The sequence below is a fragment of the Lissotriton vulgaris genome, chromosome 3_1 (assembly GCF_964263255.1).
Source record: "Lissotriton vulgaris chromosome 3_1, aLisVul1.2, whole genome shotgun sequence".
NCBI classification, from domain to species: domain Eukaryota; kingdom Metazoa; phylum Chordata; class Amphibia; order Caudata; family Salamandridae; genus Lissotriton; species Lissotriton vulgaris.
This window is the reverse complement of record NC_141689.1, coordinates 81946378-81972746: the sequence shown is the minus strand read 5'-3', so window position 1 is coordinate 81972746 and position 26369 is coordinate 81946378. Positions and strand designations below refer to the sequence as shown.

General features: G+C 50.5%; 1 protein-coding gene across 1 annotated transcript in view; it reads left to right on the top strand.

Annotated features, from left to right (window-relative positions):
• Nucleotides 1–26369, top strand: part of DYSF (dysferlin) — a 1070125-nt gene that overhangs the window by 712568 nt on the left and 331188 nt on the right. The window contains exon 31 of the mRNA XM_086960107.1: nucleotides 26026–26119. Coding sequence (XP_086816233.1) covers nucleotides 26026–26119 — 94 coding nt within the window. The remainder of the gene's footprint in view (nucleotides 1–26025; nucleotides 26120–26369) is intronic.

Sequence of the window (26369 nt, the reverse complement as noted above, 5' to 3'; positions counted from 1 at the left end):
GGAACCACTGGAGGGATTTACACTATTTTACCAAAAGCGTGATCTGCGAACCAGACACTACCATTTTGACAAGTTTGGTGTAATTCCCTTCAGCGGTTCAAGCTGTAGCCGAGTCTAAAGGTCCTATGGAAATTAACATGGGGAAAACACGTTTTGGGACCCCCCTTTTTTCTCAGCCCCCACTTGACGAATCCCCCCCAAACTTTCAGGGAAGAAGCGGAGCGGAGCGAGCCATCTACTTTGAGAAATTTGCGAAGATTCATCCACCAGCGCCAAAGTTATTCCTAATAGAATGTTGGGGATTTCCTATGGAAACTAGGTCCTAACTATATATACCTACTGGCTACCGCCAGTAGGTAATATATATCTATATATATATATATATATATATATATATATATATATATATATATATATATATATATATATATATATATATATTTATATATATATATATATATATTAAACACACAGAGTTTGCCTGCAATGAGGGGCCCACCAAGGTATGAATATCGTCCAATTTCCGCCAAGGGCAAGCATCCAGCTTGCTAAGGATACGGATATTCATCCGTCCCCTACTCCATCACCGTGTTATCGCCTGGCAGGCGAGGGGAGACTATCCAAGCGCCTTGAACCACAGGAGGGGCGCCTTGAAAACACAGGACTTCCAGTCCCAACATGCACCGAGACATTTGGACTGCCCATTAGGGGCGTGCCATTGTTACAATAAGGGCTGGAACCTGCACTCCCGTGATGTGTTCGCCTTTCCTCTGAAGAAGAAGGCGGGAGCCTTCGAAACGCGTCAGGAACCAAACGGCGAACTGGGTTTTGATTGACTTTTCCTGAGCCCCTTTGCTATTCAAGCTTACTGTGGAATAAAGGCGTTTTGCAAGAATCTCCCCGCGAGTTTGGTAGTGTTTTGGCACGCGAGCGCAGATTCCTGGAATGGATCCATCACCATTCTGACCACACCCGCCAGAAGAGTGCAGCAGCGTTTTTGATGGAACAGAGCGTAGCGGTAACCCTGCATGAAACGCTGAGCACCGCCACGCAGCCTCACGGAAGGAGCCGCCAAGGGCAAGCATCCAGCTTGCTAAGGATACGGATATTCATCCGTCCCCTACTCCATCACCGTGTTATCGCCTGGCAGGCGAGGGGAGACTATCCAAGCGCCTTGAACCACAGGAGGGGCGCCTTGAAAACACAGGACTTCCAGTCCCAACATGCACCGAGACATTTGGACTGCCCATTAGGGGCGTGCCATTGTTACAATAAGGGCTGGAACCTGCACTCCCGTGATGTGTTCGCCTTTCCTCTGAAGAAGAAGGCGGGAGCCTTCGAAACGCGTCAGGAACCAAACGACTTACTGAAGGAAAACTACCGGCACTACAATAACCATCAGGCCACCGTAGTGGCCACGCCCATCTGGGCAGGAACATTGCTACTGATAAGAGTGCCGTTCAACCACCGTGACAACAACTCTGATTATCCCATCACCCATGAGGAAGTGCTCACGCACGAAACGCGTCGGGTGGGATTGCAATCAAGGCGAAGCACCTTTGCTGTCTGCATGCTGATATTCCATTAAAGAAATTGGACGATATTCATACCTTTGTGGGCCCCTCATTGCAGGCAAACTCTGTGTGTTTAATAAATTGCGGTGCAGTCTGAACCGCGAGGAGAGCCCACGCTGTACCGCTGGTGCAGTCCTGCTGCTATGTCAAGCTACGTAGTGGTGTTGGGAAAGGCATGCCAAATGGAGTATCGTCACGAGCAGTGCAGGCGGATGAAGCTGCCACTCGCAACCCACTGGGGAAACATTTTTTGAAATTAAAGTTTGTGCACGTTGACTTACTGAAGGAAAACTACCGGCACTACAATAACCATCAGGCCACCGTAGTGGCCACGCCCATCTGGGCAGGAACATTGCTACTGATAAGAGTGCCGTTCAACCACCGTGACAACAACTCTGATTATCCCATCACCCATGAGGAAGTGCTCACGCACGAAACGCGTCGGGTGGGATTGCAATCAAGGCGAAGCACCTTTGCTGTCTGCATGCTGATATTCCATTAAAGAAATTGGACGATATTCATACCTTTGTGGGCCCCTCATTGCAGGCAAACTCTGTGTGTTTAATAAATTGCGGTGCAGTCTGAACCGCGAGGAGAGCCCACGCTGTACCGCTGGTGCAGTCCTGCTGCTATGTCAAGCTACGTAGTGGTGTTGGGAAAGGCATGCCAAATGGAGTATCGTCACGAGCAGTGCAGGCGGATGAAGCTGCCACTCGCAACCCACTGGGGAAACATTTTTTGAAATTAAAGTTTGTGCACGTTGACTTACTGAAGGAAAACTACCGGCACTACAATAACCATCAGGCCACCGTAGTGGCCACGCCCATCTGGGCAGGAACATTGCTACTGATAAGAGTGCCGTTCAACCACCGTGACAACAACTCTGATTATCCCATCACCCATGAGGAAGTGCTCACGCACGAAACGCGTCGGGTGGGATTGCAATCAAGGCGAAGCACCTTTGCTGTCTGCATGCTGATATTCCATTAAAGAAATTGGACGATATTCATACCTTTGTGGGCCCCTCATTGCAGGCAAACTCTGTGTGTTTAATATATATATATATATATATATATATATATATATATATATATGTATATATATATATATATATATATATATATATATATATATATATATATCAAAGCCATACCCTTTCATGCTTAGAGTGCTGCATAAATTATACTAAAAAGGGAAGTAGGGAGCCCTGGGTAGTTCCCAAGGCCGGGAGCAGCTCCTTCAGATGCGTCAGGATGCAGAATTCAGGATGTAAGCTCGGATCACATTTCTCCTGCCCTGAAGTCCTTACAGTGGCTTCCAGTCCAGAAACCTTTCCCCTCTCAGAATGATTCATGGTCTGTCATGCAGGGCCCACTCTAGAATCCTCTCATCTGGTGACTGCAAGTCTCCACGGTAAACAGATCTTGGGTGGGTGGTCAGTCTTTCTCAATCCCCGTTGCACAACTCTAGTATTCCTTTCTTACAGCCTACCTGATATGAATATTGTTCTTTTTCAATTAATATTGTTCATTCTCTCCGCATTTTTACTTTTTCCTCAGTGCCAAGAAGCACATTGGGTGTGAGAAATGCTTTATATATTTCGTACAGTTAGAAAATTACAATAATATCGCTTCACTGGAAAGCAGGGCAGGTACCTAAAGCTTTGTGAAGCCGAATCCACTATGTATTGCATTTTCCGAGAGCTGCGCTGGCTGTTCCCAGGAAGGTCTGCGTCCATCACTGTACGTCTACATGATGCTCAGGGGCATATTTACAAGGAAATTACGGAGTTCGGAGCTGTGGTAAATTTTGCGGCGCAACGCTCTGCAACGATACGGCGCACCCTAGTGTTTTCCCCAGCGCTGGCACACAAAATACCTGCCTAGGCCCAATGCAAACACCCTTGCGCAATAGTGCATGGGCGCCTGCATTGCAGGGAATGATTGTTTACATGCAAGTAGGTGTCCCTTCGTAATGGTGATGTGTTACTGCAACACACATGGAAGGAGCAAATCGCCATTATTTAAGGATTGTGTATGTGCAGGAAAGGACACCTTCCTGCACATAAACAATCATTAATGGCATTTTGCTCTTTCTATGTGTGCTGCGTTATGCCGCACACATAGAATAAGCAAAAATGAGAAGAGATAAAAGTATTTCTCCTTTTTGCGCCGTTCTAATGCCTGCTATTGCATGTTGTTCGTTCTTGGCGCTGTTTAAGATTTACACATCCATCTTAATTTGGGGCAGTGTCAAAAAGCAACTGGTTTTGCGGTGGATCACCCACAGCAACACCCATTCCACACCCATTTCACGCAAAGTGATGTGTGCAAAGCTGCCATATTTACAAGCTGGCGTTAAGCCACATAAGTGCCAAAACACCACTTTGTAAATATGGAGCAGGGCATTGCACCACCGGAGCATCGGTAAAAGTGATGTTCTGGTGGCGCAATCCCCTTATAAATATACCCCTTTATTTTTATTGTTTACGACAAATGTCTTTAAATTGACATTATGGTCATTTTTTTTTTTTTACTTGATTGTGTAGAAGACGTTTTATACATCCATTACAGCTCCACGCACATCAGACCACTTCCTCAACATTTTGTGCCTGGAGCCGTAATGTATTCCTTTTGCTTTGTAAGACTGTGCCGAGAATTTCCCGAAAAACATGCGTTCCCTTCCAAATTGCAATTTCGAAACGATGTTCGAATTTTGGGCAAAAAAAGAATTGGCAGCAAATGGGCTCATTTGACCAAAGTATGTATGAGCTGTCATTGCATAAATATATATAACGAGCACGAAATCCGGAGTTTCCTTTGCAGACAATATTACAATAATTGCTATTCCTGCCTGGGACTTTGGCAGAGATCTAACCCTGCAGACCACCTACCTTTTGACACTTTATGGGACAAAAGAATACATGCTCTGGAAAGCCCATCTTGGATATCCTCCTCAGACGGTTAGACTTTAGACTCTTTTAATAGTACATTTGCAATTGAGAGGAAGTTTGGGTTTTTCGTCATCCCCATTCCCACATCCTAGATGCCACTTAGCTTGTGATCAAAGGTTTTGGGAAAGGGTTCTAAGCCAAGGTAGGTTTGACGCCTTACTCATGGACAGGATAATGAAATAGGCAAAAATTGATGCGTCGATTAAAGGAAATGAGTACCCATGCTGACGAACTCCTGGCTTCGCACGTGTACGGGGTATAGAGGGGACATCCACGTGCGTAAATTCCAAGATCGTGTTTCATGGAATCCAGATCTATGGTCATTCGCACCCACCAAAGGAACATGGGGGCATATTTACAAGACCCAGGGGCATATGTAGGTAATATCCATTATGCGATTCCCAAATAGCGATTTTTAAGGAAACGCTATTTGAGAATAGCAAAATGGAATGTAGGTGAAAATTCGCAATTGTTTTGCGAATATCTAACATTCCTTAATTGCGATTAACAAATTGCGAATCGCAATTAAGGAATGAGTGTCCAGTTCATTCCTATGGGCCAAGAGGCAATTTGAGAAACGCAATTCCAAGGGTGTCAGGGTGTCCAAAGGACACCTGTTGCACCCCTGGAATGTGCCTGTAAGTACATGTGGCGCACAGACAGGCCCTAAGGGCATGTCTGTGCGCCACATGGCACTTTGAATAAAATGCATTTTTGAAGGATTTCGCAAAATACCATCTACTTGAAGTAGGTGGTATTTTGCGATTCCTTATGGAAAAATCACACTTTTTAAAGCACCCCTACATAGCATTTAAGGAATCGCAAGATTGCGATTCCTTAAATGCTATAAGCAAAATAAGGAATCTCAATTTTTGCGATTCCTTATTTTGCTAAGTGTCACCTACATATCAAAACGCCGTTTGCGATTCGCAAACGCCGAAATTCGCCGAATTTCGGCATTTGCAAATCGCAAACGGCTACCTACATATGCCCCCCAGTGCGCTGCCCTTGCACCACGTAACATGGTGCAAAGGCAACGCAACTCTAAAAGGAAGGTTTTTGAAGCCACGCAAGGCCGCCTTGCATGGCCCGTCGTGGCTTCATAATTCTCGAGTAATGTAAATCGCTGCTTTGCGTTACTCTGTATCAGGGAAGCATTTCCATAGGTATTGTGTGGGTGTTCCAACGCAACATCCATGGATTTTGATCTATTCACAGATTTACAGGAACAGGTAAACCTGGGAATGTGCGGAAAAGATGCACCTCCCCAAGAGAGGTGTAAAGAGGGGAAATATATTTATTTATCCTCGTTATTTCCTCTTTCTATGTGTGCTGCATTCCGCAGCACACATGGAAAGAGGAAAATGCCTCTCAAGGTTGTTTTTGTGGCGGAAGGTGCCCCTTCCAGCACAAAAACAATCCTGCCTGCAACGGAGGTGCTTGCGTTAGCGCTGCGCAGCCCATTTTGCACCAGCGCAGGGGAAAGGACCGGAATGCGTTGTATTCTTTTATATGCAGTGCATTCATGCCCATTCCCTGTCATACAGGGCAGTGCAGTGTAGGAACGTGACTTGCTGGGCTTCGTGACTTTTGTGCAAATATGCCCCTTAGTACCACAGAAAATCTGAAAAGATGGTTCTTTTTTGCCATGCTTAGTGTATGTTTAAAGGTGGGAAAGAGAGATGTGATAATATGGTGGGAGTGTGTGGAGCGTGTGATGTGGAATGTTGGAGATTGCATGGGTTGGATGTGCAGTGGTGGGAGTGCGTGGAGCGTGGGATCTAGAATGTTAGAGGTTGCATGGGTTGGATGTGCAGTGGTGGGAGTGCGTGGAGCGTGGGATGTAGAATGTTGGAGGTTGCATGGGTTGGATGTGCAGTGGTGGGAGTGTGTGGAGCGTGTGATGTAGAATGTTGGAGGTTGCATGGATTGGATGTGCAGTGGTGGGAGTGCGTGGAGCGTGGGACCTAGAATGTTAGAGGTTGCATGGGTTGGATGTGCAGTGGTGGGAGTGCGTGGAGCGTGGAATCTAGAATGTTGGAGGTTGGATGTGCAGTGGTGGGAGTGCGTGGAGCGTGGGATCTAGAATGTTGGAGGTTGCATGGGATGGATGTGCAGTGGTGGGAGTGCGTGGAGCATGGGATGTAGAATGTTGGAGGTTGCATGGGATGGATGTGCAGTGGTGGGAGTGCGTAGATCGTGGGATGTAGATTGTTGGAGGTTGCATGGGATGGATGTGCAGTGGTGGAAGTGCGTGGAGCGTGGGATGTAGAATGTTGGAGGTTGCATGGGATGGATGTGCAGTGGTGGGAGTGCGTGGAGCGTGGGATGTAGAATGTTGGAGGTTGCATGGGATGGATGTGCAGTGGTGGGAGTGCGTGGAGCGTGGGATGTAGAATGTTGGAGGTTGCATGGGATGGATGTGCAGTGGTGGGAGTGCGTGGAGCGTGGGATGTAGAATGTTGGAGGTTGCATGGGTTGGATGTGCAGTGGTAGGAGTGCGTGGAGCATGGGATGTATAATGTTAGAGGTTGCATGGGTTGGATGTGCAGTGGTGGGAGTGCGTGGATCGTGGGATTTAGAATGTTGGAGGTTGCATGGGATGGATGTGCAGTGGTGGGTGTGCGTGGAGCGTGGGATGTAGAATGTTGGAGGTTGCATGGGTTGGATGTGCAGTGGTGGGAGTGCGTGGAGCATGGGATGTATAATGTTAGAGGTTGCATGGGTTGGATGTGCGGTGGTGGGAGTGCATGGATCGTGGGATGTAGAATGTTAGAGGTTGCATGGGTTGGATGTGCAGTGGTGGGAGTGCGTGGAGCGTGGGATGTAGAATGTTGGAGGTTGCATGGGTTGGATGTGCAGTGGTGGGAGTGTGTGGAGCGTGTGATGTAGAATGTTGGAGGTTGCATGGATTGGATGTGCAGTGGTGGGAGTGCGTGGAGCGTGGGACCTAGAATGTTAGAGGTTGCATGGGTTGGATGTGCAGTGGTGGGAGTGCGTGGAGCGTGGAATCTAGAATGTTGGAGGTTGGATGTGCAGTGGTGGGAGTGCGTGGAGCGTGGGATCTAGAATGTTGGAGGTTGCATGGGATGGATGTGCAGTGGTGGGAGTGCGTGGAGCATGGGATGTAGAATGTTGGAGGTTGCATGGGATGGATGTGCAGTGGTGGGAGTGCGTAGATCGTGGGATGTAGATTGTTGGAGGTTGCATGGGATGGATGTGCAGTGGTGGGAGTGCGTGGAGCGTGGGATGTAGAATGTTGGAGGTTGCATGGGATGGATGTGCAGTGGTTGGAGTGCGTGGAGCGTGGGATGTAGAATGTTGGAGGTTGCATGGGATGGATGTGCAGTGGTGGGAGTGCGTGGAGCGTGGGATGTAGAATGTTGGAGGTTGCATGGGATGGATGTGCAGTGGTGGGAGTGCGTGGAGCGTGGGATGTAGAATGTTGGAGGTTGCATGGGTTGGATGTGCAGTGGTGGGAGTGCGTGGAGCATGGGATGTATAATGTTAGAGGTTGCATGGGTTGGATGTGCAGTGGTGGGAGTGCGTGGATCGTGGGATTTAGAATGTTGGAGGCTGCATGGGATGGATGTGCAGTGGTGGGTGTGCGTGGAGCGTGGGATGTAGAATGTTGGAGGTTGCATGGGTTGGATGTGCAGTGGTGGGAGTGCGTGGAGCATGGGATGTATAATGTTAGAGGTTGCATGGGTTGGATGTGCGGTGGTGGGAGTGCATGGATCGTGGGATGTAGAATGTTAGAGGTTGCATGGGTTGGATGCGCAGTGGTGGGAGTGCGTGGATCATGGGATGTAGAATGTTGGAGGTTGCATGGGTTGGATGTGCAGTGGTGGGAGTGCGTGGAGCGTGGGATCTAGAATGTTAGAGGTTGCATGGGTTGAATGTGCAGTGGTGGGAGTGCGTGGAGTGTGGGATCTAGAATGTTGGAGGTTGGATGTGCAGTGGTGGGAGTGCATGGAGCGTGGAATCTAGAATGTTGGAGGTTGCATGGGATGGATGTGCAGTGGTGGGAGTGCGTGGAGCGTGGGATGTAGAATGTTGGAGGTTGCATGGAATGGATGTGCAGTGGTGGGAGTGCGTGGATCGTGGGATGTAGATTGTTGGAGGTTGCATGGGATGGATGTGCAGTGGTGGGAGTGCGTGGAGCGTGGTATGTAGAATGTTGGAGGTTCCATGGGATGGATGTGCAGTGGTGGGAGTGCGTGGAGCGTGGGATGTAGAATGTTGGAAGTTGCATGGGATGGATGTGCAGTGGTGGGAGTGCGTGGAGCGTGGGATGTAGAATGTTGGAGGTTGCATGGGATGGATGTGCAGTGGTGGGAGTGCGTGGAGCGTGGGATGTATAATGTTAGAGGTTGCATGGGTTGGATGTGCAGTGGTTGGAGTGCGTGGATCGTGGGATGTAGAATGTTGGAGGTTGCATGCGATGGATGTGCAGTGGTGGGAGTGCGTGGAGCGTGGGATGTAGAATGTTGGAGTTTGCATGGGTTGGATGTGCAGTGGTGGGTGCAACATGTTCTTTCAGCTGGATCTGAATAGGGTTTCATTGAGTCTCAGATCTTCAGGCAGGGTTTTTGAACATCTTTAAGTCAGACAGGCTGAAGTTTGGTGCTGTGTTTCGATTGTTCTAATTTTCAGGATTTCTTGGATCCATCATAATGTACTTGTGGTACTGTTCTTCCCTCCAGTGATCATGAGTCTGTCTTTCTATCAGGTCATAGCCTCTTAGACCTCCCTGAGGTGAGTTTGTCGGTCTCTTGCTTTGAATTGTTCCAGATGTGCACCACAATCTGATGTTATTGGACAGCAGTAATGGTAGTGCCAGACCCGGCGGCGGCGCACAGGCGAAGTCTACTTACAACACCCTCATGGCTTGGGTAAATTCTAACTAGGAATTTCCTTTGATATATACAGGCATGCGGTTGCCAAGCATCTTGATAGGCACAGGTCTTAAGAGAGAGTCCTTAAGGGCGTGACGGGCCCCACAACAAATGTTCCATCTTAGCGCCATTGCGCCTTTGAGTTTTTTCTATTGACTGCCACCCACTCAACAAACCTGTAGTGCCCCATCAGCCGGTCACTGACACACACAGATCTCCATATGTAATTTTAATAAGTATGAAAGCCAAACCCAGTTCTTTAGGCATGTCCATGGTTGGCCTCGGACAGATGTGAAAAGGGCAAGTGGCAAAGGGGAGAAGCTTAAGGAATCCATCACTCACTTGGATCGGTGATACCAGAGTTTAATTGTTCAAATGCTAAAGCTCTTCCAATAAAATAAAAATCGGAGCATCTGTAAGGACGCCCCAACAGCCTGGGGAATAACAGCAATGCTTGCCAACAGGATTGAGACGCAGTAGAATGACCAGAGACTCAGTAGCATCCTCACGTGGTCCAGAACATCATCCCGTGCCGCCACCATCAATGTCTCTGTCCCATTAGTGGTCCAAAGTATGGACTGCTGACTAACCTCCCTCAATACTGGGGCATGAAATTCGACCTGCTGTGTTTTTGGGGAGTGTCGAGGGCCGCAGTGACTAGATCTTAAGTTGGCTTTACAGCAAGGAGGCATGTGTTGAAGATTTAAAAAAAAAAACTTTCAATGATAATGGGGTCATTAGTGGATCTTAAACGTGGAAATATCTTCCCAACTATTAGAGTTCAAACAGTGACACTTCTGCATGACTAGTTCAGATGGATCCTAAAGGCCACCTGATGGGATACTAAGAGCTGATCCATAATGTGTTCAAGTGATTGACATGTGACCTTTGACACAATGACATGAAGAAAGGTGAGGTATTTTGGAATCTTATCTTCCCCACCCTACATTGACCCCTTTCTTTGGCCTGCTTCTTGACTCAGGAGGTTTGGGAGCTACCAGAGCCTTCCAAGGTCGCAATATTGAGGACAATTAGGTTGAACAAAGCACAATTCTTGAATATTGAAACTTTACCCCTTCCCCAAACAGTGGAGCTGTTTAAACATAGATCACTCAGGAAAATGCCACATTGTGTTCCTAGGACTGGACGATGAAGTCGGTCCAGGGATTAGTCACTTGCCATATTTTTGAAACAGTTCCCTTTATTCTAGAAACCACACTTCTAGGAGGCCATCTCTTATCCAGGGCCCAAAGATGTCCGGGCTTTAGTCGAGCCCTAAAGCTATGTTCTCCAGAGGTCTATAGGACACCCCTCATGGGCCTCTGCAACGCTGAAGAAGACCAAGTGTCGTGTCAATGAGCATGATAAATGGCGTCAGACCTCAACTGCGCCCTCATTCTGAAGGCCACCTTCTTCTTCGCCCCGGAAGGGTAGGCGGCCCCCGTTCAGTATGATTTCTACTTCCAGATCATTCGGCAATCGGGGACCGAATTAAGAGAGCCGTTGTTGCGCTCACAAGCCTTCCAGCCTTCATGAGCATGAGAGCACAGGACTTCCCAAGGTGAAGTTTTTCAGATTTGTTTGAGAGTTACTTGGTGCCTCTTTTATTCAATGCTCAGTGAAAGAGTGAAAGACACCAGGAGTTGTTGAAGTTCTGTCACACCTCTAGGGCCGGTGCTGGCTGATGAGCCTTTGTGTGGGTGACGGGGAGGCGGGCGTGCTACAGAATATTGTCACTTAGAGGTGGTGGGGAAGGGGGCTTCTGCTAATAAAAGTTGGATGTCCTGTCCATCTCCTCTTCATTTGGCCGCTCTACCCAGAAGGTGGATTAGGGACCGGTACCCAACCGCAGAGCTGGCATAGGCTATTTTACTAAAACACCGACTAAACAGTCTTAATGCCTACAAAAGTGGTTTCCCTTCTGTGCAAGACTGCCATAGAAACATGGCGGCTCCACACAGAGTGATGAAAAGCTCCCAGGCCTTCAGGGGCATGTGCATTTAGATACTGAAAATGGACTGCCAGCTTAGTATCCATTTTTCTCGACCCACATTCAAGATGGCGGTGATCCGAGTGCCATACCACCGTGGAATGGTGGACCTGCCGCTATAGTTGTTTTTTCCTCCCTGAAGCGACTTCCTCTTAACAGGTGGTTGCCACTTTGGGGGAAATACATCTGCCAATGTCACAGAAGTGATGCCTCGACTAAAACAGACGCAGTTTAACCACGAACCCTCAAAACATGAAATGTACCCGTACCTTTAGTACCGTAGCCCTGCAGTGGTAACTTTCTGGCTTCTATGATTTTCTGCCTTAATTTTGTGAACTTCTCACTTTTGAAAACTAAGTCATCCTTTGTTTTCGTGGTGAGACTCTGTCGAGCGGGTGTCATTGGCTCTTCACCTTGCAGATGGCGTTCATTCTTTCTTGTTCCATTCCTGGAACTACTTTCTCTGCACACGGGTGACACTTTAAGAACCTGTTACTGTGGTTTCTGTTTGATAAACGTTTAGCATTATTGACTATCACTGCGCTGCTCTGCAGTGAGGCGAGGTGTCCGGATCTTCCGTGTTTCCTCAGTGTCTGCCAACATCTTGAGATACAGCTGGGCATCACCCCAATGCACCTGGCGTGCACCCCCTCCTGCCCCTATGGGATCACTCAGAAAGCTCATGGACAGGTCTATGTGAACTGCAGGCTGTAAAGAGTCTTCATGTGAGACGTGGCATGGGGTATCATCAGAGGAGCCATGTTTGGCCAGCTGTGTTCAAAGCCTTGGCCCTAGGTTGGCATTCCCACTGGCACACCCCCGGCCCGCTGCGTCATAGACTGGCAGTGGTCACCAGAGTGGCTGATGTGCGCTTCCAGCAGAATTAGCCTTCAATCTCTTTAATTGTCTTACCTTCCTATCAGTTCATACTCAATGACAATAGCAGCATATTCAAATCTTTCCCAATACCTAATTATTCCCAACACCCCCTTCTTTCTCGCTTCTCCGGGCCCATTGAGCTAATATGAGTTGAACGACTACGACGTAAAGACCAGTCCGCGACCTACAACTGAAGTGTGTGTAAATGCAGGAAAAGTCATTTTAAAGGTTCCAACTTAAAAACGATTTGAAATTCTCAGATTAGCTCCAGGAGAGCCCATGTCAACAAATCGTTGGAAAAGGGTTTAATGCAGCCAGTGTGTGTAGCATTTCAGTGGACACGCTTATAAACCGAGACAGTCCTATTCATTTCAAGCTCGCTAACCCTACAAGGACATTAGTGAGAAAGGGTTTAATGTAGGCAGTGTGTGTAGCATTTCAGTTTACACCCTTTCAAACCGAGACAGTCCTATTCATTTTAAACTTCCTAACCCTACAAGGACATTGCTTAAGGGGGGCATTTGCAGTCTTCTGACCAGAGGGGCTGAAGGACCTCTGCAAAGAGGCAGAGCTGGGTTTGGCTGCCTCCTTAGTAAGTGACCTGAGTCTATCTTAGTTTCGCCATCTGTGGAGTAAGACCATGGTTGTCTGATGCAAATGCATGCAACACTTCCACTTGAACTTCATTTTGGTACCAAACCATGAAAGCTGTGCTCAGGGTCAAACTGACGTTGATTTATTTGGGACTTTATGTTGCAACTCACATGTCTGCTCCAGGTGTGGATTCCTGGCTCTTGTGGACTCTCTGTGTGTGAGTTGTTGTCGTGTTCTGAGATGTTTGCGGTGCACAGTTCTGCTGTCTCTGGCTACTGCAAACCACGACGGCGGCGGTGACGTAGGATCTGGTGCCACGTGTGCACCTGAGCGTGCAAGAGTGGCTTCCATGCAAAGGCTGGCATGTGGAACATATTACTGTAGGAAACTTGCCACAGTAGGGTAAGATGGGAGGGGTACACATGCCCCAGTTAAAGTGCATGAGCGTGTTGCTGGTTGGCGTAGGGCGCTGTGGTAGATGTGTGCGTGCAGGGCGTGTGGGTGTGTTGCTGGTTGGCGTAGGGCGCTGTGGCAGATGTGCGCGTGCAGGGCGTGTGGGTGTAAGGCACTGGGCTGTGAGGCGGACAGCAAGGGGCCAAGAGAGTAGTGTGGCTGTTGTGTTGACAGTGACGTGTTGCCAGTGGGTCAGTTTTAGGCACAGTGGTGGGTGTGGAGATAACCACAACGTTTGAGGGAAGGGTGAGTGAATGCACTTTCTAGCAACAAGTTGGTGAAAGTGTATGTTGTTGGTGGTTTCTAGGAAGTTTCATCATACCTTTCTGAGCACTGGACTCTTTCCATTCCAAAGAGGGGGCCTTTGCTTTGGCTCTCAGAGTAAATAAAAATAATCTATTAATCTAGATTCAATATATCTTTTTTTTTTTGAAAATCTCTTTTTATTGTTGCATCATGCGGATCATCAATAAAAGCATTACGCCATCACGGGGGAGCGTCAACATTCCGCACCCCCCGTATTATGCGCAACTTTTGGAACACATCAATACATGGCAGTTATCATGACATAATCAAGGTGTGTTTCGTCTTTTCACCCCGAACCCCCCCCCCAACCTCCATGTAAACACCCCCGGGCAACTGAGAGACCTCCATTTGAGGCCCCCCTTCCCGCCCTCTGCCCCCCCCCCCCCAAGCAGCTCGTTCTCTTTACCTCCACTCTGCCATCCAATCCCCGTGCCCTCCTCACTCCTCAAGGCATGTGTCGTGAACATATGTCGTCTCATCACCCCAGTCCTTCCAGGTTCAACAGGTTCAGACCAGTCACACATGAGACCACCCCAGTGATCAATTTCGCCCCCCGCATTCCCCCCCCCCCTCCGGTTCACCCCCCTACTCGAGTCCGTGATAGTGCCGCCACTTGGCCCAGATTTTGCGGAATTTTCTCGGGCATCCCCGCGCTTTATACGTAACCCTTTCAGCCGCCATGTACATGTCCAGGCCTCGCCTCCAGTCATCCAGATTGGGCCTTCCTGGCGCCCCCCACATTCTCGCTATATCTCTTTTGGCTACTACCAACGCCAGCAACAAAAAGATGAGTGAGTGCCGCGTGACATCCACCTCAGTTGACATGCCCAGGAGTGCCAGCCTGGGGTCCCTGGGAATGTCCACCTCCAATACCGCTGACAATTCAGTGAAGACCTCATTCCAATATTCCTGGACCACGGAACAACCCCAAATAATGTGGAAAAAATCACCCAGTGGATGTTGGCATCTTAGGCAGGAGGCATTAGTAGCCCTCCCCATCCGGAAGAGTCTTGCCCTGTCAAAGTAGGCCCGGTGTAAAACCTTGAACTGGATGAGGCGAAGCCTCGATTTTATGGCCACTTCTCGAGGGTGCATGAGGATGAGTTCCCAATCCAGGTTTTCTAGTGTGCCTACATCCCCCTCCCATCTCTCCCTCAGAGCCTGTAAGTCTCCCAACATATTGTTTGTCAGTGTTTTATATGTCATGGACACTGCCCCCCTGTGTATCTGTTCCTGGAGCAGGCGTCCCTCGAGTGGCGCATATTGGGGAATGTCAGTAAGGGAGATGTTTTGTGCCCCCCATGCATGCCGTAGTTGCAAGTATCTGAAGTATTGGGTGTTATGGAGGCCAAAATCCTGCTGCAGCGCCTGAAAGGTCTTTAGCTCCCCCCTCGCTATGACATCCCCGATCGTGGAGATGCCAATGTCATCCCACTTTTTGAATCCCCGTAGTTTGTGCAGCTCGGCCAGCCAGCTACACGACCACAGGGGGGTTTGACGGGTGGGTCTTTCCTGCCATCCCATTTTTACCGTGGCTCTACGCCATGCTGTCAGGGTAATTCTAGTCGCCGGGAGAAGCGTACGTCCTCCCTTCCCTCCGTAGAGGAAGTGGAGCACCGTCTTAGCGCCCCATTTGGATTTTTCCAGTGCATAAGTGGGGTGGTCTGCAGGGGCATGTATCCACTCATTAATGGGGGCCAGGTGTTCAGCCCAGTAGTATGCCTCCAAGTTAGGTAGCGAGATTCCCCCGCTGTACTGGTGGCGCTGCAGGGTCGTGAGTGCCACTCGGGGTTGTTTCCCCAGCCACAAGAAGGAGCGGAGGTCAGCGTGGATTTTCGGTATAGTTGGAGTTGGCAGAGGGTAATATTCGTTTTGGAGGGCGTATAAAAACTTCGGCAAGAGGATCATTTTATATAGGGCGGCCCTGCCCAGGATGGTGAGTGGAAGCTGTCTCCACCTATCCATCTCCGTCTTCGCTGCCACCAGAACCCTGTCTATGTTATCTGTATATGATCGACGTGCATCTCGGGTGATAAAGACCCCCAGATATCGGAAGCCTTCTGTGGTGTGTAGGAGGTGGTCGGGCAGGCACTCCCCCCTAGGGGCCCCTTGCGGGTCATACATGACCGATTTGTGCCAGTTAATGGTATGTCCAGCTACTGCCCCGAAGTCCCCCAATTCCTTAAATAGCGCAGGGATAGTCCTAGCCGGGTCCGTGATATACAGCAGAACGTCGTCAGCGTAAAGGGAGATCTTCTCCTGTTCCGCGGCCGACTCCCCCCAGTGAAACCCCACCACATCCAGGTTATGCCGAATGCGGATCGCCAGGATCTCAATCGTGAGGGTGAAAAGGAGCGGGGAGAGCGGGCACCCCTGCAGTGTCCCCCGCTCTATCGCAAACTCCCTGGAGAGCCTTCCATTGACCCGCACCTTTGCCCTGGGGTCCGAATATAGCAGCTTCACCCAGCCTAAAAACTTGGGCCCTATCCCAAAGCGTTCAAGGGTGCCCATCAGGAAGGGCCAATGCACCGCGTCGAACGCTTTCTCTGCGTCCAAGGAGAGGAACCAGTGGGGTTCATCCCTGTCACAAACCTCCTGGAGCCAATTGTGAGTACGCCGTAGGCTGAGTTTGGTGGCCCTGTCCGGGAGAAACCCAGACTGGTCTGGGTGCACTAGATCTGTAATGACCTGTCGCAAGCGTCGCGCCAAAATGGTGGCCAATAGTTTGGTCTCGATATTAAGGAGAGAAATCGGACGATAGGAGGAGCACTCCTCCCTGGGTTTATTCTCCTTGTAAATCGGGACTATGGTGGCTAGGGTCAAATCTGGCGGGAGACGCCCGGCGTCAAACGCCTCGACAAACAATCCCTTCAGGTGGCGGGAGAGGAGGTCCCCCGTCCATTTGAAAAACTCCGCCGGGAAACCGTTTGGGCCCGGCGCCTTCCCGGGCTTCAATAGTGCTAACGCCTCCGTGATTTCGTCGAGGGATAGGTCGGCTTCCAGGGCCTCGCTGTCTTCGGGGGTCAACTGTGGGACCTCCATATCACCCAGGAACGCCTGCACTACCTCCGCGTCCCCGAGGTCTCTAGCCCTATAAAAGTCTTCGAAGTAGGCCGCAAAGGCCTCCGCTATGGAGTCATCCGTGGACGCCCGCGCGCCCCCGGGGAGTCCGATCCCGTCCACCCACCTGGCCGCCCTCTCCCGCCTACTCAGCCATGCCATAAGTTTCCCTGATTTGTCGCCCACATCGTAGAGACGGTGGAGGGTGGCCAGTGCCTGCGTGCGTGCCTCATTCGTGGTTAATTCCTTGTAAATTTTTTGAGCATCTAACAGTTTCCTAAGGTCTACCTCCCTCTTTGACCTGTGGTATTCGGCTTCCAGAGTCAGTATGGTCGCCTCTTCAGTTGCTATAGCCTCATTACGTTTCCTCCTAGCCTCACCCACCCTGGATTGGAATCGATCTCTCAGGACTGTTTTCATGGCCTCCCACAGTGTAACCCTAGACTGCACCGAGCCCTCATTCTCTGCCACAAACACTCGAATATCTGCTCTGATGCCACCCAGAATCTCAGGAGTCTGTATGTCCCATGCCGACATATGCCAGTGAGGTCGTCCTCTCCCCCCACCTCGTCCTATGTGTGCGAACAGTGGGGAGTGATCCGATATGCCCCTCGCCCTATACTCGGCCTGGTCCTCCAATGATAGTTCCTGCCTCGAGGTGAAGATATAATCCAATCTTGAAAAGACTTTGTGTGCCCCGGAGAAAAAAGAATATTCGGCCTGCGCGGGGTGGAGCCACCTCCAAACATCAGTGAGGCCGAGTGTGTCCATCTGGCGTGCAAGCGCCGTGTCTGCTGTTACTGTGTGGGAGCCGCTAGACCTATCTCGTGCCGTGCACATCACATCATTGAAATCCCCCCCTATGATTTGCACCGTGTCAGCTGTGTCCAGTAGTATGTTGGTGACCTCCTGCATTGTGCGTGCCTGAAGCTTGGGTGGGGCATAAACCGACAGCAGCGTATACCCACGTCTCCTCCAGGTCCCCTGCACCCCTGCAAATGTTCCCTGTGGATCTAACCATGTGCGCGTTACAGTGAAAGGGGTCGTTTTTCTAATGAGTATGGCCGTGCCCCGTGAGTCCATGGTGTACCCCGCATGTGCTAGAACTACGTATTGGCCTCGTGCCAGGAAAGCGCATCTGTTCCCTCTCAAATGTGTTTCCTGAAGGAAGATAATGTCTGGCGCTGCGCGTTTAATGTAGGCCGTGACCAGGCCCCTCTTAATTTTGGAGCCCAGGCCGTTCACGTTCCACGTGAGCGCCTTCACCCCGGGGCCGTCTCGGGTCGGTCCAGTTAGTGTACCTGCCATTGTGTTGCTCGGTGATCATCCAAGGCCGGGCCCCGGGGCCCGGATGGTAGTAAGTGTGACCCACCCCGACTCCGCTGCTTGGTGTTTTGCTGTCCCCCCCCCCTTCAACAAACCAACACCCCAACGTGAGGCAATAACAGTTCCAACAAATCCCCCCCACCCCCACCCCACCTCCCTCCCCTTCCAGCTGCGCCCCAACATGGGGCCATACTATCAATGGGAGCAGGTCAGTCGCCCTCCCACACATCCCTCCCCAGCTCAAACAACAGTCAGAGCGAACTCTGAGGAAGAAAGAGTAAAGTACTTGAGGGGATTCGTGCCAACTTGCGTGCTCCTAATGCGCCGAGTTGCCATCTCTATCGTGTCTCACATTAGCAATGTTCATGAGTGGGAGATACCGTTCTAGGTCATGAATGGGAGTCTTGTGTGTCCGTGGTCAGGCCGTGGCCTGATAGGTCTTGTTCCATTTGATGGATCTCCTTCGCCAAAGGGTGTAGGGATTCACTCAGGAGTTCCATGTCCTCCTCACCAGACGATGGACCCTCAGACTCCTCCACGTCGTCGCCTTCTGAGCGTGCGCCCTTCCGGAGTCCACTAAATCTGGAGCCTGGTGCCGTGTCGGGGGATTCCGATCTGCCGACCCTCCTGCTTGCCGACCCCCGTGTCCTATAAGGTGTCGCTGAGGCCTTGTGTTGGGGTCTCCGTGACCTCTGTCTCTGCGGCTTCGGTAGGTCCCACTGAGATTTATTCCTCGCTGTCCTGTCCATCGCCTCCCGGCTGGCCACATCGCGGCTATTCAGGATGGGGCGCTCCTCGAGCCACTGCCATGCGTCCTCCGGATGAGTAAAGAAGAGCGTTTTGTCTTTATAGATCACTTTCAGCTTTGCGGGAAAGAGAAGCATGTATCTGATTTGCAGGGATCGCAGCTTAGCCTTTACTGAGTCATAGGAGCGGCGTTGTTTCGATACTTCCTGGCTATAGTCTGGGAAAATCATTATCGTCGCGTTCTCCAGTCGGATCTCCCCCATTACTCTGGCTGCCCTGAGGATCAGGTCCCTGTCTGCGAAGTTCAAAAAGCACGCGATGACCGGCCGGGGTCTCGCACCCTCCGGGGGTTTGGCCAGGAGCGCTCTATGCGCTCGTTCGATTATGAAGCAGGGAGAAAATGGCGCTGTCGGGAAGGTGGTCTTGAGCCAGTTCAACAGGAAGGCTGCCATGTCCTTTCCCTCAATTCCCTCTCTAAACCCCACAAAGCGGAGGTTGTTGCGCCTGGACCTGTTTTCCGCATCATCCACTTTCCATTGGAGGTTACGATGCGCAGCTTGGAGTTCCGCCATGTCCCTCCTGAGTGTAGTGATCACCTCCCCGTCCTCCTTCAGCCTGTCCTCCGCGGCCGTCACCCTTTCATTCAAGTTCCTAAAGTCTTGGCGCAATAGCGTGACCTCCGCCCGACCTCTCCAATTTTCGTCTCTAGAGCTGATCTCGACGCCTGTATGTCCGTTCTGGACGCTTGGATGGCCTCCAGCAGCATGGCCATATCCGGGCGGGTGCCCGGTTGTTCAGTCCCGGCCTTCGGGGCCGCGAAATTGTCCATGGGACCCTGCCTCGTGTTCTTGGGAGCCATCTCCTTTTTCCCCATGCTCTCCACGTGGGCGGGGGCCTCAGGCCGGTCGCTCCGCAGGGGTCGTGGAGTCCAAGGGTGTCAGGGGACCGTTCAATTCACCGCCTCCTCACCCGGCACCCCCCGCAACCCGACGGCCGGCCAGGCGCGGGTCGATCTCCAGAACCCACCCGGGGGGGTCCAAACGTATCTCAGTCCCAGTATGGTTCCCTCTGTGCTGCTCCTCGGTCTCGGAGCCTGGGCGCTGTGCTTCACCCTGCCACTGCACTGTCGTCCACCATCTAGCCCGAGTGGTCGAAGGGGGGGGGGGGGAATAGCAGTTACCCCCGCCGGTGATCTTAGCTCCTGGGTCAGGACCCCAGTGCGGCTTGTTCCCCGGCTCACCTCCGTTCCCCGCAGGGCAGCGCCACAGTCCTCCGCCGGCTGCCTCCTCAGGTTGGGAATGCTCTCCGCCGAGTATTCAGCGCGGATCAATACTGCTCTCCCAGCCGCACGCTGCCGTCCCAGACCACGGGGGGGGGGGAGGGGGTCTCCGGGTGTTCAGTCTCTCGATCCTTCAGGCAGCCGGCCGGGCCCCGCGCCGGCGTGTAGCTCACCTCCGTCCCCGCAGGGCAGCGCCGCAGCAAAACGCTCTCCGCCGGCCGCCATCTTGGGATGGGACAGTGCTCCGTCGAGTGTCCAGCGCGGAACCGGATTGCTCTCTCCGCCGTGCGTCGCAGTCCCGGACCTCGGGGGGGGTCCCTGGGTGCTCTGTCGCTCGACCCTTCAGCCAGCCCGTCCGGCTCAGCTTCAGTGTTGTCGCCGTCCTCCGCCCCATGCGGCCGCCATCGTGGCCGTCCTCACCCCGATGCAGTCTCCGGGTCCGCCGAAATCCAGGGAAAGACTGCACCGCCGCCCCGGCCGCTCGCTCTGCAGTGTCCGGAATGATTATGCTTCAGGCTGGTATGTTTTGTTTCCTCGATGGCAGGGATGTAAGTCGGATATTGGTGCAACTCGGCCGGAGCTCCGGCACGGCACGTCTAGTCGGCCATGCTGTTGGCCACGCCCCCCCAATCTAGATTCAATATTGACCCACGAACCTGAGTTGAAAATGACTAAGCGTCTGCTTTTCAACTTACTACATTTACGCCGTTCTTTTCCATTCCCTGATTCATTTTAGAAGCATATTAACTGCTGCATGTGATTGTTTCAGAGGTATGACCTCGTTGGGAGCAGGGAGCTATCTCAAAATGGCTTCGTGTTGTTCAAAAGATATCTGTAGTATCTTGGTATTCTCTATGCTTTCCCTCTCTACCTCTATTGGAATGTTGATGTGATGCATCTATCAGAATGTTGGTGATCTGCCTGAGATTACAGTTGGCTGGGCTGAGCACCATGCTGGATGCTTCTGGTGGGGTCTCTGTACATCTTGGAATAAAGCATCACCTAAATACTACATCACGTGTGGACTTCACATCATTACAATATCTTTGTACAACACTATTGTGTAATTTAGAATAAACTTTTCTAAATATGAATCAGGGGTATATTTTAAGGAATCTCATAAAACCTCACCGGGTTAAAGAAATGTAAGCCACGCTCTGCTAGTCTGACAAAATTTACCATAGTTCACAGTGACCCCTTGCTGTGCTCTGAGCAGCGTATGGACTATCATAGGGTGCGCTGTCCCTTAGGGTGCGCTGTCCCTTAGGGTGCGCTGTCCCTTAGGGTGCGCGGTCCTTTTCTGAGCCTGGTGCACCCAGTAAAGACACCTGTGTCACTGCCCTATGTAGTGAACTATAGGACTGATTTGTGGCAAAGCACAATGTCAAGACTGTTGTTCTCCGAGACTTTATATGGCTAGTGATGGTAAATAAACGAGAGTTTAGTGAAGCAGTGTGATAGTCAAGTCAAGTCAGTCAAGTCAGAGAATTTATATAGCGCACTACCTACCCAGAGGGTCTCAAGGCGCTTAGAAAGGGGAGGAGGATTACTTGTCAAATATCCACGTTTTAAGTAGCTTTCTGAATGCTAGGTGGTTCTGGGTGAGGCGAAGGTAAGCGGGGAGTGAGTTCCATGTTTTAGCAGCCAGGTATGAGAAGGATCTGCCTCCCATGGTGGTCTTGTTGATGCGAGGTACAGTGGCGAGGGCTTGGCTGGAAGAACGTAGTTGGCGGGAGGGGGTGTAGAAGGACAGTCGTGAGTTGAGGCATTCTGGTCCGATGTCGTAGAGTGCTTTGTGTGCGTGGGTTAGCAGTCGGAAAGTGATTCTCTTATTGACGGGTAGCCAGTGGAGGTCTTTCAGGTGGCCAGAGATGTGTTCGTTGCGCGGGATGTCTAATATGATCCTGGCTGAGGCGTTTTGGATTCGTTGGAGTTTCTTCTGGAGTTTAGCGGTAGTACCTGCGTAGAGGGTGTTTCCGTAGTCCAGTCGGCTCGTGACTAGAGCATGGGTGACTGTTTTCCTTGTTTCGGTGGGGATCCAGCGAAATGTTTTCCTGAGCATGCGGAGAATGTTGAAGCAGGAAGAGGATACGGCGCTGATTTGTCTGTTCATTGAAAGTGAGGAATCCAGGATCACGCCTAGGTTCCGTGCGTGGTCTGTCGGGATGGGTGCTTTACCAAGGGCTTCCGGCCACCAAGAGTCGTCCCATGCAGAGGGGGATGTACCTAAGATGAGGACTTCTGTTTTGTCTGAGTTCAGTTTCAGACGGCTTTCTTTCATCCATTCGGCAACCTCTTTCATTCCTTCGTGTAGGTTAGTTTTGGCGTTGCTGGGGTCATTGGTGAGAGAAAGGATTAGTTGAGTGTCATCCGCGTAAGAGATGATGTTGAGGTTGTGTTGGCGGGCGATGGCCGCGAGGGGGCTCATGTATACGTTGAAGAGGGTGGGGCTGAGTGAGGATCCTTGTGGTACGCCACAGATGACTTCGGTGGCCTCGGACTTGAATGGTGGGAGGCGGACTCTCTGGGTTCTTCCGGTGAGGAACGAGGTGATCCATTCAAGTGCTTTTCCTTGTATTCCGATGTTATTGAGGCGTTGTAACAGGGTGCTGTGGCAGACTGTGTCGAATGCTGCAGAGAGGTCGAGGAGGATGAGGGCGACTGTGTCTCCATTGTCCAGTAGAGTTCGAATGTCGTCTGTTGCTGCGATGAGGGCGGTCTCAGTGCTGTGTTTTGCTCGGAAGCCAGATTGTGAGGAGTCGAGGGATTTGTTGGCTTCGAGGAAAGCGGCGAGCTGGTTGTTGACGGCTTTCTCGATGACTTTGGCCGGGAATGGAAGGAGCGAAATGGGGCGGTAATTTTTGAGTTCGGTGGGGTCCGCTGTGGGTTTTTTCAGAAGGGCGGTGAGTTCAGCGTGTTTCCAGTCTTCCGGGAAGGTGGCGGAGTTGAAGGAGCAGTTGATGACGTCTCGGAGGTGCGGTGCTATGACGGAGTCTGCTTTGTTGAAGATGTGATGAGGACATGGGTCTGTGGGGGATCCTGAGTGGATGGAATTCATCAGGCGGATTGTGTCCTCAGTGGAGATTGGGTTCCAGTCGTTAAGGGTGTTCGCGGGGGGAGAATGTTCAGCAAATGGTTGGGTGGGTTGGTCTCTGGGGCAGGCATCCATCGTTCTTGAAAACACCAACCAGCCCTCGCTTCCGGCGGTGGTCCAGGTGCTTCTTCCGGCACAAGAAATCTCCCTACTTAACTCATCAGGTTCATTCCACCTCCTTTTTAAGCCGGTCACAAATTTAAGATCACCCCAACCAGATCCTCCGTGCATAAAGAAACTAAAGTGACACGTAGGGGACGTTTACGCCTTCTTCCAAGTTGTAAAGTCACAGGTGCTATCAGCATCCACCATGTGACAGAAGAAGCAGTGCTCAGCTTTGCCAGGTAAACATGGCCCAAGGCAGCCGGAGAGTTGACACTGCCCAAAATTATATCAGATTTTCAGCTCCTACTATTTGGCTAGGGGAGCAACTAAGTCCCTGGTTACTCTGCCCCAAGGCTCCCTCCCAAGCAGGAAACCCCTCTCCCCAGGCCCTATATTCAGTGGTCACATCCCTCCCTTGTCTGCAGAGCACTGGGCGGCAGTAACCTGTATGACAGGTGAACCGGTCACTCAAGAAAGCAACCTTTCCTTTCTTTTGTAGCAGTCAGACAAAGCTTATTTTACAATGTGTGACCCATCCCCAAAATGATAATTTGCTGGTTGACAAGTTAACAATGATCTGATTGTCCTGCCTAAGCATCACTAATGTTTTTCATTAACTGAAAGGGGTAAAGTTACATACAGTCATGTTGTGTATTGCAAACAGTTTCCAGTGCCTTGAAACCACTATTGGTTTCACAGAGAGGGCGGGATACAGGGCATGAATCCCACCTTTTGCATCTTATTTTCATGCCTCTGACTCTGAGAAAGTTCAATGCCATTAATTCGGTGATGGTCACCGGCACCTTATCAGGGTTACTGGGAACAGACAAACCTTGACTATCTCATTGCGATGTCTGAAAATTGAGGTATGCCTGAAGAGGTATGTCTGAACATGGCGGTTTGTCTGAAGAGGTATGTCTGAACATGGAAGTATGTCTGAAGAGGTATGTATGAACATGGAGGTATGCCTGAAGAGGTATGTATGAACATGGAGGTATGCCTGAAGAGGTATGTCTGAACATGTAGGTATGACTGAAGAGGTATGTATGAACATGGAGGTACTTATTTACTTCCGATGAAAGAATTGGTGCCAATAAACCCTAAGTCATTTTGTTTCTAATTTAGGTGAAAACCTACAAATTTCTTAGGAGCTTCCCTCTGTGAGTTCTCCTTGGCCCTATCCCTTCTCTCAAGACCTAAGGAAATATTCCAGGGGTGTTCATAGGAAACACTGTTGCTGTGGCTTTAGAAGCCAGTTATATAGCATACACTATTATTGTCCGTCTGTCAATTCTTTAGAGTGTTATCCACCTTGTTCCATAAGAAATTTCCCAAGAAGGATCAGGTTCCTTGTTAACTCTAGTCACAGCTAATGTAACAAGCTTCGTCTTGGGCTTTTGATGAGCAGGCACATGAAGCTCGATAGCACCTAGAATGCCCGGGTCTACCCCTAGACCCAAATCAGTTTCTGATGTTGCTGTTTGCTTCGTAAGTGTTTTCAAGCTCACCACCATAGGAAGCAGCCATTTGGGGTCTTCGGATGTGACCTCTAGAACTTCCATTCATCCCCTTTGTCAAGCACTCATAATGAAAGGTCATCTGGCCATTCCATCCCTCACAGACTAGCTCCAAGAAACCTTCTTGCTGTATTAGTGTGCTACATGACTCCAATCCAGTCTCCTCTTATATAGCCTTAAAGTGCCACATAAGTGCGTTGTCGGAGTGCTTTAAGACAGACCTACATCCAGAATCTACATTCTGAGACTAAGCATTGGGATACAGGCATAGGCTCCCAAGTAAACTGAAGGATCTTTGTATATTTTCGTTGGTGAGGGTTCATTGGTGCCACCATGATTGTGGGATATCCAAGATCCATGGGTTTTCAGTAGAACTTGCAGTGCACTCTGGGTATGCTTCGGGCTTTATATGAACGTTGTTAGAGTGAGGTGTCTTTCAGCTAACTAATTAAAGGTGCTCTTTGGAATCTGCCCCATGGCAAAGGTGCTACCTCGTAAGCGTGTCGCCCCAACGAACCCTCACTTCTATAGCAGTACAGGTCTGACTGGCACAGGCAGGTTCGAGTGCATCCCTGCTCTGCAAGAGCTGCAGGGGCGCGTAATCAGGGGCGGCTCATGGCTCATGGCGGCCCTGGGCAGGGAGCGTAGGTAGGGGGCCCCGGAAGAGGGGGTCCGGGCGGGGCAGAGCGCGGAGACCAGTGAAGAGGGGGGTGGGGTAGGGTGGGGGGGTCAGGGTGTTTGGAAGTGGAACAGTGCCGGAGGCCGTCAAATCCCTGCCAGGAGCGCTATGCAAATATGTATCCATCCTCAAAGGATTATTATATTAAGGATATATATTGGCGTGGCGGCCCATGGGGTTTGGTGGCCCTGTGCAGGTGCACAGCTTGCACATGCCTAAGGCCGCCCCTGGCGTGTTCCACCTCTCATGGATTATTAAGATATCAGGTCTCTTTGTTGAACAGCAGGATGAGGTCCCAGTCCTCAGGCATCTTCCACTAAAAGTGAATAAAACACCACAAAATGTGTCGTGATGGGAGCCCTCTGTGCCATCCAGGGGCCCAGAGAGAATTTCTCACCCCGTTGTGTTTTGATTGTGATAAAGACATTGTTAATGATGCACTACATACTCCCTTGCAACAGAATAAATGAAAGAAAACCACTATAACAGCTACTAAAAGCAGAATGGTCTTCAAGGAATGATCATTATGCAGGAGGGATATTTTCTAACTCTGCGCTAATTCTCTTTGCAGGGCGGAGTGACAGACGACAAGAGTGACGACGGGAAGTCAGTCTCCGCACTGAACTTCGGCGTCAATAGACCCACCATCTCCTGCATTTTTGACTGTAAGTGAACTCCGGGTTTGTGCAACTTCTTTGCTAGGATGGCGCTCTGTTACATTATGTTATGTTACCTTATGTTAGAGTATGCTGCTTTACGTTATATAGTTATATGCTTTGTTACCTTCTGTTACTGTGTTTTTGTTTCTGGCTTCTGCAAGGCAACTTCCCCACGTGACTCCAGCTGACAATTAACACTAGCTTATGATAGTTTATATGAATGAATGAATGAATGAAATGAAATTTATAAACGAGC